This window comes from Hyaena hyaena, unplaced genomic scaffold (genome assembly GCF_003009895.1).
Source record: "Hyaena hyaena isolate Hyena2069 unplaced genomic scaffold, ASM300989v1 scaffold_560, whole genome shotgun sequence".
Classification (NCBI taxonomy): Eukaryota; Metazoa; Chordata; class Mammalia; order Carnivora; family Hyaenidae; genus Hyaena; species Hyaena hyaena.
This window is the reverse complement of record NW_024081192.1, coordinates 82,441-97,028: the sequence shown is the minus strand read 5'-3', so window position 1 is coordinate 97,028 and position 14,588 is coordinate 82,441. Positions and strand designations below refer to the sequence as shown.

General features: G+C 45.8%; 1 protein-coding gene and 1 long non-coding RNA gene across 2 annotated transcripts in view; one reads left to right on the top strand and one right to left on the bottom strand.

Moving 5' to 3' along the window:
• Positions 1-1,292: 1,292 nt before the first annotated feature.
• Positions 1,293-9,351, bottom strand: INHBC (inhibin subunit beta C). The gene is made up of 2 exons (XM_039256189.1): positions 9,033-9,351; positions 1,293-2,041 (listed from the first exon to the last, which is right to left on the bottom strand). The coding sequence occupies exons 1-2, from the start codon at positions 9,343-9,345 to the stop codon at positions 1,293-1,295; spliced, it is 1,062 nt and encodes a 353-aa protein (XP_039112120.1). The 5' UTR covers positions 9,346-9,351.
• Positions 9,352-12,310: 2,959 nt separating this feature from the next.
• The window catches only part of LOC120248022, a 62,810-nt gene continuing 60,532 nt past the window's right edge, over positions 12,311-14,588 (top strand). The window contains exon 1 of the long non-coding RNA XR_005532467.1: positions 12,311-12,435. This is a non-coding gene — a long non-coding RNA (uncharacterized LOC120248022). The remainder of the gene's footprint in view (positions 12,436-14,588) is intronic.

Sequence of the window (14,588 nt, the reverse complement as noted above, 5' to 3'; positions counted from 1 at the left end):
CTCTGGGCTGTGCCTTTGCCTCCCACCACACAACTGCTCACAGGTTGTCAGCCCGGTTGCTGGCTGAGCAGTGATCTGTCTCATCTGGTGGAGTGAGGCTAGAGGGAGGAGAAGAGCAGGTAAAACCTAAGTCTTTATTAGCACTGAGGCCAGCAAAGATGGTTCTGGGACGGGGGAGGAGGGGGCCTAAGAAAAAAGAGGAGGAAGCCTAGGGAAGGAAGAGGCATGAAGTATGGGATAGACACAACAGCTCAGCCCTGAGGAGCCTGTGTGAGACAGAGTAGAGGTGGACAAGACAGGTAAACTCTGTGTCATCCTTGGTGTCAGCCAGGGTCCCAGCAGGAGACAAAAGGACCATTCAGTTGTCTGTGTTTGCATTCCTAAGGAGACTTAATAAAGAACTTACTTATAGAGTCAAGGAGGGATGTTGAAGCTCTTAAGGACTAGCAAGAGTGGAAAGCTGTTACAACCCCCTAGTGCAGAAGCAGTGATATCAGAACCTAGGCAGAGCTGGAGCCAGTGGAGAGCCAGATAGGAGTTGTAGGGACAGGCCACAGCCACAGTCATATATTTTCATGGCAACCGGAAAGAGGGAACAGGAATAAGAAATACCCTGACCTCTGTCTCCTTCTATCCTCTGATCTCCTGCCTGTGTCTCCCCTTAGTCAAATTCAGCAGGAAGCCTGAGGCCAAAGGAACTCAGATGAGTCAGCCCCTAAGGTCATAGAACAGGGCAAAGAATGGGTAAGGACGTGGCAAGAGAGCGTTAACAGCCCACCAAGGCAAATACTCAAGATACAAAGAGTAAACCTCACTTTGGAAAACAGTGATTTAATCTCCAGTGAATCCAAGGAAGGGGCTCTCTTGTAATCCAGAAAATCGGGGAAGAGGCTGGGTCAACTCATCCTGGAGTAACAGCCATCAAGTGGGAAGAGTGGGAAAGTATAGTGGATTATGGGATGGGCTACGGGTATCTTTGCCTAGGAACTAGATGGCACTGCCCATGGTTGCAGGTGGATCAGAGTCTTTGGGGTGACAGTTGAGCCTGTGGGGCTTCCTGGATAGACTAAGCCTGAAGAGAGGGACTGGTGGTCATGATGATGGTACAGTGACTCTTTGGATGAAGATCTCCTCAAGTCACAGTTGGCATAATTTCCATAGGTTGCTCAGGAAGAGGGAGCCCTCGTTCTGGACAGAGACAGTAATGGGGTCATCCCTTCCTAATAAGGAAGGGTACTTCTGTGAGGGCATGTTTGCCTACCCCACCTTGGGCTGTCCATACGACACATGGACTAACTGCACCCACAGGCCTCTACCACCATGTCAGGTATGTCAGTCTTGACAATGTTGCTGTCCCTGTCATAGTAGAGCAGAGACAGGGGGCGCCGGGCCGTGGGCACACAGCATGAGCCCCCTCCAGCAGTGCCTGCAGCTGTATTGGCCTTGAGAAGATTGAGCACTGCAGTGTGGAAGGAGGCAGCAATGCCAGGCATGCCTGCCACATGTAGTGGGCACTGCCCTGTGCAGAAGTTCATTGCATAGCCCTCAGGCTGGATGATCCAGTCGTGCCAGCCAATCTCACGGAAGTCCACAAAGAACTCTCGTCGGCAGCACATCCTTGACCCACCCTGGCAGTCGATGCCTCGCCGGTGAAGCTGGTGTTTGCCCCCAACTTTCACCTTGGCTGCCACAAAAGGCCTATGGGCAGCCCCACCCAGTATGATTGAGCTCTGGGCTCCTTGGCCTTCAAGTACTAGCTCCAGGGTCAAGTGCCCCTGGCTGAAGGCAGCCTGAGCTTCAGGCCCCAGGAAGAGCTGGTGCCAGCCACTGGCATCCACCTCCAGCAGCTGCTGAGTGGCCCAGGTGAGGTTGGTGTCATGTGAGCCTAGCACAAGGATCTTCAGCCTCAAAGGCAAGGTGGTGGTATTGGGAGGGAGCTGTACAAAGAACATGAGGCTGGCCTGCTGGATCTGCATGCCACTAGCAGTTCTATCAGAGGAGAAGTGGAAATCAAGACGAGTCTGGTTGATGTTGGAAAGGCCTGTGGACACAAGAACCCCCAGTCACTGTGGTCTTCTGAGTGTCAATTCTACCTCTTTACTGTCAGCATACTCGAACTCCCTGCAGCACTTGGCATTGTTGACCACCCCTTCTTTCTTGAACATTTTTTCTCTCTTGGCTTCTATGACACAACTCTTATGATTCTTCCTTGATTTGATTTTCTTTGCTGGCTTTTCTTTCTCTGACCATCTGTTCAATGCAAGAGTTCTCCATAGTTTGTCTTTGACCTTCATTTACTTTTACTCTACACTGAAAGGAGTTCTTACCCACATTCATGGTAAGCCAACACCACTTTTATGCTGGTGATTCTCATATCTGGAAGTATAGTCTAGACTATTTCGCACCTCTGGACTGGACATATGAAACTGGGAATCAACAGGGTGCCTGGATGCTTTAGTCAGTTGAGTGTCCAACTTTCGCTCAGGTCATGATCTAATGGTTCATGGGTTTCAGCCCTGCATCAGGCTCTCTGCTGTCAGTGTGGAGCCTGCTTTGGATCCTCTGCCCCCCTCTTTCTATGCCCCTCCCCTGCTCATTCTCTCTCTGTCTCTTTCTCTGTCTCTGTCTCTCTCTCTCAAAAAAAAATGGGGAATCAACAAGCTTCAGATTTAAACTTCTAACTGCTTAATTTTGCCACACGAATGTCCTGGCAGCACATTAAAATAATGTTTTTCCCAAATGGACCTCATTCTTTTCCTTCCTATATACCCCTCTTTCTGTTCTTAGATTTGGTGGCACCACTCCCCTCCTTACAACCTCTAGAAACCATATGAGCACCCTCTCACTCCCATACCCAGTCCCTCACTACAATGATTCTAGGTATTTCTTCCTATCACTGTTACTCTTGTCCAATTTTCTCTCTTCATCCCTTGCCTGACCTACTGAAACACCTTAATTGGGTTCCTATTCCCTCTACTCCACTGAAACTGCTCTTTTCAGGATCACCAACACTTTCCACACTGACAAATCCAATGGTTTCATCCCTTTATATTCATCTTACCTGACCTTTAAGCAGTGTTTGACACACTTAATCATTCCCTCCTTCTTGAAATATTTCCTTCTCTTGTTTTTTGTGACTCTGGCCACTCTATCTTGGTCTCTTACTGACAGCTCCTCTTCCTCTCCTTGACCTCTCAATGTTGAAGGTCCTGAGCTCTCTTCTCTTTTTTATCTATATTCTTTCCCAGAATGATCTCATCAATTCCCATGGCTTTCTATTTCATCTGTATGCTGATGACTCCCAAATATATATCCCTGGCCCTGACCTTTCCCTGATCCTCAGGCTTGTATACCTCATATTCTATTTGGATATCCAATGATATCTCAAACTTTTCATGTTCAAAGATAAACTCTAAATTTATCCCCCCAACCCAAACCTATTGCTTCTCCAATCTTATTCCCTATAAATGTATTGCTTAAGGCAAAACCTTGATTGCTCTCATCCCCTACTTTAAAATTACCTGCACGATCTGACAACTCCATGTCCAATTCATAATATAATTTCACTTATCCCCATCTCTTCTACTACATATTAGTTCAACCCACAATCATCTTTTTCTTGAATTATGGCAATAGCTTCCCAGATGGTCCACTCTTGTCCCCGTACCATTTCCCGTATATCAGCAGAGTGAATTTTATTACATAAATCTGATGATCTCCTCAGCATAAGGATCCTTTAAAGGCTTCCCACTGCTATTTGAATAAAATCTAAACCTCTTAATACAGAAAACTTGTAAGATTAGGCATTCTTCCATTTAATCACTATATTCTACCTATACTGTCACTTTTCTGTTCTTTGAACTACCAAACATGGTTTCACCTCATGATCTCAGCACTTGCTGTTTCCTCTGTCTGAAATGTCTTTCCAAGATCTCTGAATGTCTGGCTTCTATTTGGCATTCAGCTCAAATGTCTCCTTCTCAGAGGCTTTTCTGACTAACCTATCTAAAGCAGCCTTCAACTCTATCACCATTTCTCTAATACATCACCCTGCTTAACTGTCTTTATAGCTACTACCACTCTCTGTAGTCATTTTTTTTTTTGTTAATTTGTTTACTACGTACTTCTCCTCCCCTTCTCTCCTCCTCCCTGCCCCACCACCTAGAATGTAAACTCCATGAAGGTGGAGATTGTGCCTGTATGGTTCACCATTCTGTCTAATACATAGTACATAATAGGCATTCAATAAGCAATTGTTAAATGAAAATAAAGTTCAAGTAGGCTTCATGTGAATTGGAAAGTCAGGAATAAGGTTGTTCTTGATAGCTCTCAAAGCCAATATGATATCTCTCATTTCCATCTCTTCAAGTAAGTCTACTCCATTCCTCTTTCTCTCTCTGTGGATCTACTTCTTCTGCTACTTTGTCAGTTTCCTCAGGTTCTAACGTGGTGGCCCCAGCTCCTGAGTCTATTGAATCTTTTACTCAGCTCCTCTTAGCTAAGAGACATGACCTTCTAGTGTCCCAATTCCCAAATCTTAGATGAAGAGTCTTGATTGGCTCAACTAATCTTGCTATGTCACTAAGCACCCTCCTGTTAGAATCTCTTAATTTACCTTAGTTAAAGCAGGCAGACACGTAACCAGCAGTGGCTACAGCAGGCTATTACATTGTTGGCCCCCAATGAACAACACCTCCCAATATTCATGGCTTTGTGTAGTTCCCTTCCACATTAAGTCTGGGCATGGCTGTGTGACTTGATTTGGTCAATGAGACAAAGGCAAGCACAGTTCAAGCAGAAACTTAGTAAGTACTTACACTTACTAAGATGCTTTGCCCTTTTGGAAGTCAGCTGCCAGGCTTCAAAGAAACTTGGGCTAACTACTGAATGATATAAGACTTTGAGGATCAGACACCATCTTAGATGTTCCTCTCCCATCTGAGCTCCTGACTGAATGCATTTGCTTCAGTGACCATAGCTACTCCTCAGATGGAGAGGAAGAACTGTCCAGATAAGCCCAGTCAAACCACACAATCGTCAGCAATATTGAATTTTTTGGTTTAAGCCTCTATATTTGGGATGATTAGTTATATTAATAGATGACTGAAACAGACATTTGTTACAGAAGTTGGGTGCTCCATAAAAAGGACCTAGAATATGTAGCGTTGGCTTTGGGACTGCGTGGCAGGCACACATTGGAAGGACAGGGAGGAGACTGTTAGCAAAGGTAGGAAGAACAGTGAGGACATTGCATTGGAATCTGGAGAAAGGGGAACCTGTGTTATGTATTGGCTATCATCTGTGGTAACTTGGAAGCTAGAAATGGTATCTAACAAAGTTGTGAATTTAGCTAAAGATATTTCCAGGCAGAATGCTGGAAGTGCCAATTGGTTTATTTTAGCTGCCTATGAGAAGGCATTTCAGGAGTGACATGAACTAAAAAAGGAACTGTTCAATTTTTAAGCAGAACTTAGAGGGAACATTTCCAACAGGACTTGCTAGATTGAACAATAAGATATTTTTCCATTCCTCACCTCTCTGTCTGGCAAACGGTTCTCAAAGTAAGAAATGGTATCGGTAAAAATCAAATCCAGGGCATTGCCAGTAAAACATGGTCTCCAAGTGAAGATCAAAACGTTTAGAAAAGGGTCAGCTGTAACTGCCTATGTTAAGATATAACACCTTTGTTAAAATTTAAGATGATGTTCTGTAGACCCTCTCAACTAGACAAAAGGGCTTCAAAGAATCTTTTGACCTACAATGCCCCACCTTGTAACCTGAGGAGGGGTCTGTCTTGATAAAGTTGACTGTCTTTTGTCTAATGGAGTAGACTATAATTCATTATTTAGAAGGCTCCCAGGGTTTTACAGATCATTTTAGTAGTGAAAGCAGCACCAGTTTGGACTAAAAGGGACAGAGATGATTCAAAATGAAAAGATGTCTCTGGGCCCCCAACTTCTTTGGGCAGGAAGCTGGCTGAGAAAACTATTCAGCCGCAGACACAGGTCATTTCCTACTTAAAAGGAAAGACATCTCAGAGGGTAGATCCAAGAGCTGAGACAGTAGGTCTAGAAGCCAAGGAGAGCACTGATGGGCTCTCCTTAAGAGGAGAGGAGAATCCTACCAAGGAGCAAACCCAAGGCCTAACCAAGGGAATCTGGATTTGGGATAGACTAAGATTTGTGCCTGGCTGGATATCAGAACTTTCATGGATCAGTGACTATACTGTGTCTCCCCATTCCTCTGTCTCCCATATTGAACAGGAGTATTTATTATGGTTATCTTGTCCCTGTGTCAGCATTGTATGTTAGGTGTTTGGCAGGCAGATAACTTGTAGTTTAGGTCACAGGCAGTGGTGTGCTGGTAAATGTTTAACAACTCAATTCCAGAGGAAAATAAACCCTGATTTGTAATGTTTGCCAATTTCGGTGGTATAAATTCTCCCACCACAGCTGATTTCAAACTATTAACATGATGACCCTAGACGTGGAGTTGGGAGATGTTTATCATTTGTTCTCAAGAGCCAGTAGGAGCCTGTTCCAGGACATCACTGTATGCCCCTACCCCAGTTTCCCCAGAGTCCCCTGCTCTCTCTTCTAGTCCCCAGCAACAAACGATACTCAGATCTTGCTTTCATATTGTAGTGTAGATGATAGCTTAAACTGGAATAAAAACTTCAAGCCAACATATTGAAATGTAAAAGATAGAACCCAGCTATCAGTCATTCTCACTTCCAAACATCATCTCAGATCAGGCCTCCTTGGGCCTGAATGTTGGACTCATTCATTGATTAGCAAATATGTGGAAAGTGTATAGACTTTGAAGTCAGAGAGAACCGTGTTTGAATTCTGCCCCTTGCAAACTGTATGACCTCGGCCATGTAAATGATCTTCTTTGAGTGCCATTCTGCTTTCATAAGATGGGGATAATAAACTCTACTTTAACTGAGATGAGGCAGGCACCCTAAATACCTGGTAGCTGTCATTATTATCACAATGTTGTCAGGAACTGGTGTCAGGGGTACAGAGGTAAAACGAACAAACAAAATAAAACAAAACACCAACCAGGATCTTGGTGTTCAAGCATGGTTCATGGTCTGTCTACCTTGTGCTCATTCACTCCGAGCCACTTTTCAACTCCAAATGCAGTTTACTCTTTCAGACTTTTACTCCCCATTTACAGTGTTTACCATTCTCTACCCATTGAAGTCAAACTTATTCTACAATGCCAGTCCATTTGCAATCTTATTTTGAAAGCCTCCTCTCTCTCACTAGGACCCAATGAATAACCCCTGCCCCAGCAAGCTCTCCTCCAGCCCTCCTCCAGCATTATTTGATTCTGCCTTACTTTCTAATTAATTTATTCCCAGCAGCAACTAAACCCCCCATGTGCAGGAGCTGAGTCTTCCATCTCTTGCTCGTTCCCACCTTCACTTTCTAAGAATATTACCTGTGTTAGTTCATTTAATTCTCTCAACTGTCCTCTTAGTATCCCCATTTCACACATGAGAAAACTATTAACAACCCGGGTCACACAGTAATAAACAGCAGAGCAGGGATCTGAACCCAGGTTTATCTGGCTCTAGTTTGTGTTCTTAATCATAGGCAGAAATACCCTTTTGAATTAGAATAGGGTCTCATACATCACTGGGGATTCTACACTGTGGTCAGGCTGACTTATAGAATGATTTGGTTGTTTAATGCAACCAATGTTTATCGATCATCTACTGTGTTTGCGAGAGGCAGAGTAGTGTAGTGGTCATGGTCATGGGTTCCAGGGCTACGCTGTCTGGCTCTACCACTTACCAGTCATATGACCTTGAGAAGTTACTCAACCTCTTTTTTTTTTTTTTTTTTTTTTTTAGTAAGCTCTATACCCAACATGGGGTTCAAACTTATGACCCTGAGATCAAGAGTCACATATTCTACAGACTGAGCCACAGGTGCCCCAATTACTCAACCTTTTTGTGCCTCAGTTTCAGTATCTTTAAAATGAGGATAACAGTAGTACTTGCCTCACTGGGTTGTTGTGAGGATTTTTTAAGGACTTAGTGTATGTAAGAGGCTTAGAATAAAGTGAACATTATGTAAGTGTTAGTTATTTCCACTATACACTACCTTCTGTGATAACATGAAGAATAAATGACAGTTCTTGACCTCAAGGGATTGACATTTATGGGAAGACAGACTTCACAAAAAACCTGGAAATAGGCAATTCCACAGAGTTCAGGTTCAGGGTTAGGGTATGGGAACCACCAGAGAGGGTGCTTGTCACCTTCAGGTCAGGGTGGGTTTTTGAGGACGGGAGGGCTGGGTCTTGAAGGAGAGGGGAGTAAGTGCTGACCAGGGGAGAGGGGCCAGGAATGGGCAAGATCTTCCAGACCTAAAAAAGAGCTTGCAAGAAGCTCAGAGGCCAAAGAGATCACTTTGTGTTCTGTTTCTAGGGTCCTGTCTCCAAAGTCTTGGCTTTCTCTCTAGCTACCCACCAAATTCTCCCTCTCTGGAAGTAAGCCTCCCTTCTCTTCTACTTTAATCCACCTTTCTGAGTCCCATTTTGACCCTGTTCTGATGTGAGGGCCCAAGGTATGAAGACGAGGGAACTGGGGTAGGCTCAAGGGATATGGTAGTCCTGGTGTTCTACTGTTCCCCCTTTTACTCAAATGAGGCATCTGGAGGATTGGGGGGGAACAGGGGACAGAGGAAAGACAGATTCCCCAGATCCCAGCCTCAGGGACCAGGCCCAGGAAGTGGATGAGCTCACACCACAGCCTGTGGAACATTGTGGGGGCCAGAGGACGTGTAGGCAGGCAGTCCCAAAAGAAGTAAATTCTGCCCATTGGTGAAGTCTAAATAAGAGAGAGCAGGGGGTGGGGTGGGGAGGGGTGGGAGCCTGGGATTAGGAGATTACAGGCCATGGGAAGGAGGAGTGGGATGGTTTGGGGGAGGGGGACAAGGGTTAGTCTGGGGAGGAGACGTTTCCTTTCCTGGAGAGGTCAGGTGGTTTGGGGGAAGATCTATAGAACAGGAACCCACCTGCGTCAGCAAAGCTGATGATCTCATATTCCTGTTCCCTGTCAGCCTCCAGAAGTATCCCCTGCGGGGGCCCATGGAGGCGCTGCAGCACAGTCCTCAGAGCAGCTCTGGACACAGGCCGACTCAGTGTTGGGCGCTGGCTGAGATGTAGCTTGTCCAAGATGCTTCTCTTGGCCAGGTCAAGAAGCAGCTCCCGCTGGCGATCCAAGTCCAAGGCGGGTCCTCCACATGCCAGACACTGACTGTCAGCTCTGGGAATGGCCACTGTAGCCGGAGCCAGGAAGAGGAAGGCCAGGAGCAGTGAGGATATCATTGCTGGGGGAGGCCCTCTTTGAGTGATACAGTTGAGGCAGAGCTGTAAACCCGGCACTCAGGGTCCTGACAGCCGTGGTCTCGACTCCAACCTGGCCACCAGGGGCCCTAGAAGGAGAGTGTGTCCAGCAGGCATGACTCCTTGTCGCAGGGGATAGAGCAGCCAAACATCTGACTTGGGAGATGAAGCCAGTTACAGGTAGAACTTGGCAGAAGCCTCCAACACATAGTCAGTGAAAGTACAGAGTGGGGGATGTGAGGGGAGGTTGGTTTGTTTGGGGAAAGAAATGTCCCTGGGTCAATGTTGGGAGACAGTGGATTACCCATGTAAGCTGCCAGGCCTTGGGGACAAAGGTTAGAGATGAAATTCCTCTTCAGATCAATGGCCTTGCTGGGAAACCTGAAGGAAAAGGGAGAGGTGAGAGGTTTTTACACTGAGTGTTAAAGGGTGACTGACTCTCAAACAAGAGGGGTCATTGGTATGACTCTTTCTGTCACTATCATGCAGATAATTGAGAGTTATACTTTCCTTTGCCTGGTACTTCTCAAAGCCCCATATCCCTCTTCTCCCTCTCTGAGCTTCATAATGCAGAATCCTTTGTTAGTCCTTCCCACCCCTATCCCGTTGGGTTTTACCCAGCTGGGATCAAAACTAGCCAATATCAAGGTTAAGGGAAAGGAGGGGAAGTGTTCCGGGCAGGTCTGCTGTGTCCTTGGTAGGAAGTCTGAAGGTGGTAATGGGGCTTGAGAGCTAGATTTGCTCACCTTTTGGAGATTTGTCTGTTTAGGAAAAGAAATTTTGAGATTTCTCAGAATCCCTGGTCTTCCAAAGGTCCTGACCAGTGGCTCTCCAGGGAAGGGCCTGTGCCCCCACAGCAGGGATTTAAGTGGCAGGAATGGTAGGTGGAGTTAGGAAGACAGGGTTGTGTTTTTTTTTTTTTTATTTATTTCTAGGAAAGAGAGAGAGACAGCGTGAGCAGGGGAGGGTCAGAGAGAGACGGAGACACAGACTCTGAAACAGGCTCCAGGCTCTGAGCTGGCAGTCAGTACAGAGCTCGACGCGGAGCTCGAACCCACAAACTGAGAGATCATGACCTAAGCCAAAGTTGGACGCTTAACCGACTAAGCCACCCAGGCGCCCCTGTTGTTTTTTTTTTTAACCAGATGACCTTGGTCAAAATTCTGTCTCTTCCTTTTCTTAGCTGTGTGACTCTGTCAAGTTACTTGACCTCTCTTGCTTTAGTTTTTTCACTGTAGAAGTGGGAAAATGGTTACCCATATACCAAAATCCAAAAAACCCCATAATGTGCTGCTTTTTTTTGACAACTCATATGATGGCTAAGCCTGACCTGAACACAGGGGAGGTTATCTATGATCTTTTCAAAAATTGTACTGAGACTATTTATACATGTTTACTACAAAAATATTAATTGATTATGGGATCCTACTCCTGGGGGTGTTATGTAATATATGGTATGTATCGTTTTACCTTTTTAAAACTGGAAAGTTTCTGAATTCTGAAACATGTCTGGCCCAATAGATTTTGCATACAGGATTATAGATCTGTAATGATTATCTCAGAGTCTTGAGATTTAAATAATTTTGTAAAAACACTTACAGTGGCTGTCACATAGCAAGTGCTTAATAAAACTTTATTATTTCTGCTTCGTAGGCTTGTTTGTGGGGCAGAGTACCTGTATCTCTAGATGTGCTGAAGAAATTCTGCCACTATTCGCCCTTCTGGACTCTTACTTTCCTAGAAGGAAGCCATGCCCCCAATCACCATCTGCAGTGCAGTCACTTAGCAAGTAATCTCTGTTGCTTACCATTATATTCCTAGCATTGCACATAGTGCCTGATCTGTAATATAGGTGTTTAAAGGTGTGGGGATCTCCCCTCCCCAAATTTTATTGAGAACTGACACGCATCACTGTATATGTTTAAGGCACACAGCATGTTACTTCTCTGTAGCTTACACTAGTTGTTCCTTCTTGCCTCCACAGCACATTGAACATATCTCTATAGCACTTACATGGCACTGTAATTATTTATTATGATTACTTTTGCCTACTGCAGTTCTTGTGACATAGTAAATATTTAATGGTCGAATTCTATCACTGTAAGACTACAATGCTTCTTTGAGGGAATTGGTCAGTAAATGATCCAAAAACATCTAATCCATAACTAAATGGATTCTGCCTAGAACGGACAGAATAGGGGAGGTTGCAAATTCAAATGACTCACAAGGAAAAGGACTATATCTTGGGAGTGGTGATTCTAATAGGAAGGACTTAAAGCTGCTTTATGTAGACTTACATTTTTACATCTGGAAAAAAAGGACATTCACCTACTACATGATCTTTGTCCATTTACATTATAAATATTTATTCCATATGTTGGGTGCAGGATTTACTGTCCTAAGTGAAAGACAATTTTGAAAGTGCTCTGTAAACTTAAATTACTTTACAGTTATTAGTATTATGTTTAAATCTTGGGTGACTCTTACACGCTTGACGGATTTAAGGTGGACTGAGGATCTCAGGGGATCTGGATTGCTGGCTTGAGACACAGGTAACGCGGAGAGAGCGAGAGTGAGCGAGCGAGCGGCCGAAAGTGCTGGTGTGTGTGCGAGTGTGCTGGCGAGGAGAGCGTGTGGGCCGCCTGGGTGGGTGACTAGGTAGGGGGCGTCTGCAGCGGTGGAAAGGGGCACACAGAAGCGGGGACGCGCGGGGCGCAGGACGCGCTGACGACTACGCCGGACGTGGTGACGTAGCGCGTAGGCCGCAGCGGGGGGCGGACTCTGGGCCTTTCTTCCCCTTCTGATTTTCCCCCCTCCCCCCTTTTCTCCCTTTCCGGGTTTGGTTCCCCCCTTTTCTCCCCCTCTCCCCCTTCCTTCCCAAGCCCCTTTCCCCTCCCCCGCCCCAGTCCCCCCTGCTCCCCCGTCCCGGGCCCTGGGGAAACCCCCGCCGAGAAGAGCCCGCCCCCAGAAGCGCGCCGCCGCCGGCCGTCGGGGCCGAGCCGCAGCCGAGCGGCCGTGGGCCCGGGCGGCGGGCGGAGACGCGGGCGCCCTCCCTGCTACGGCCCGCGTGAGGTGAGGCCACCTCCCGGCCGAGGGGGCGGGCGGCGCGGGCTGCCCGTGGGGAGGGGGCGTGGCGGCCGCGCGGGCTGGCGGGCGGAGGCCCCCGGCCTGGGTTCCCCACGCTGGAGCTATCCTGGGCCTGGGGGCGGTGGGTCAAGGCCGGAACCCACCGTGAAGGACGGCCCTGCGGCCCGAGACGCCCAGAGTGTGCGCGGGGAGCCCAGGCGAGCAGCGGGGGAGTGGGGGGCGCGGGGAGGGCGGGGGGCTGGCGCCACCTGTGGCCTGTGCGGTGGGACCTAAAAACTGTTGCGCCCTTGTAGTGCTTTGGGGTGACTAGCTCCATGTGTTTCTTGGGTCTCCGTTTTCCTTCGAGCGTTGGAAAAATGGGAGGGAAAGGTATTGAGAGCGTTTCGAATCATGCTGGTGTCCGAGTTATTGGAGGACTGGGATCCGAGTAGGAACATTCAGGGAGATGTTTCTGGAGCTTAAAAGTTGGGCCTACATTAGGCTCATAACTCACCCTTGAGCTTCTTAAAACTCTTCCCGATTTTGGCAACTCCACAGAGTATTCATTCAATGAATCGTTCTCGGATAATGATGAGATGTGTTTTCCAGGTTTATTGAGAAATAGTTGACATACTTTACTGTGTATGTTTAAGGCACACAGCATAATGGTTTGATTTACGTGTATTTGTGAAATGACTATCGAAATAGGGGTTCAGCTAACATCCATCATCTCCTATAGATACAGTAAAAAGAAAAAGATAAAAAATTTTTTCTCCTTGTGATTAGAACTCAAGATTTACTCTTTTTAACTTTCCTGTATATCTCATAGAAGTGGCAACCATAGTCTTCATGTACATTACATCCCTTGTACTTGAGTATCTTATAATTGAAAATGTGTGCCTTTTGGTCACCTTTCTAGAATTCCCTCTCAACCCTACTCTCTGCTTCTGATGACCCGCTTCTGATGACCTACAAGTCTGATCTCTTTTTCGATGACTTTGGGGTGTGTGTGTTTTAATTCCACATATAAGTGATATACAGTATTCATCTTTCTCTGACGTGCTTTCCAGGTCTACCCATGTTGTTACTCAATTTAAATGGCTGACTAATGTTCCCTTATATAAATATATGTGTATGTATATTTCACACAATTTTATTCATTCATCCATCCGTGGACACTTAAGTTGTTTCTCTGTCTTGGCCAATGTCAGTAATGCTGCTGTGAATATGGGGGTGCAGATATCTCTCCGAGTTGGTGTTTTTGTTGGTGTGGGAAGATTTAAATTCAGATCCCAGTTGGATGAATGTTCTTGTATAAATTTTTTTCAAATAGACTTAACTGAAATTGAGTAGCCTGAGTCCTATCTGATGGTGGTAGGCAACATGGAGCCTGGAGAAGAAGGAGGTGACAGGTTCCACTTGGGGAATGTCACACATTTTTAGCATTTTATTGTATTTTTGGATAGTCAAATTGGCAAATTAGTTGTTAGCAGCTCCTCTTTCTTTCTCATGCATTTTCCCCCCATTTCCTTCTTCTAATATTTCCTTTTTTTCCCCTTTGTGGAGCCATCAGGACAAAAATGATTTAAATAGGGTGCAAAGTAGTAGGTTAGGTTGATTCAGTTCACTTTTTAGTTGTGTTTTTCTTCCCCCATTGCAGTTCCCAGGGGTTGAAAGGACAGAATCTTTCTGTAACGCCTGCTGAACTCTTAGCAAAAGTTAAATTTCAGAGTTGCAGTTCCACGTGTCTTTGTGTCCACTGCAAGATCTATCTTGTAGATCTCTACAAGTTAAAACAAAATTTAAAACATTTACATATATAAAAATAGGCTGTCTGATATATATATTTTTTAATATTTTTATTTATTTCTAGGAGAGAGAGAGAGACAGCGTGAGCAGGGGAGGGTCAGAGAGAGAGGGAGTCACAGACTGAAACAAGCTCCAGGCTCTGAGCTGGCAGTCAGCACAGAGCCCGACGCGGGGCTCGAACCCACTAACCGCGAGATCATGACCTAAGCAAAAGTTGGACAGTTAACCGACTAAGCCACCCAGGCGTCCTGTCTGTCTGATATATCTGAAGAGGAAAGTTTCCTTGCTTTTTCAGAATAAAAACCAAAGACTTTACAATTGCCTTGAAAGCCCTGAATCCATAATGCCCT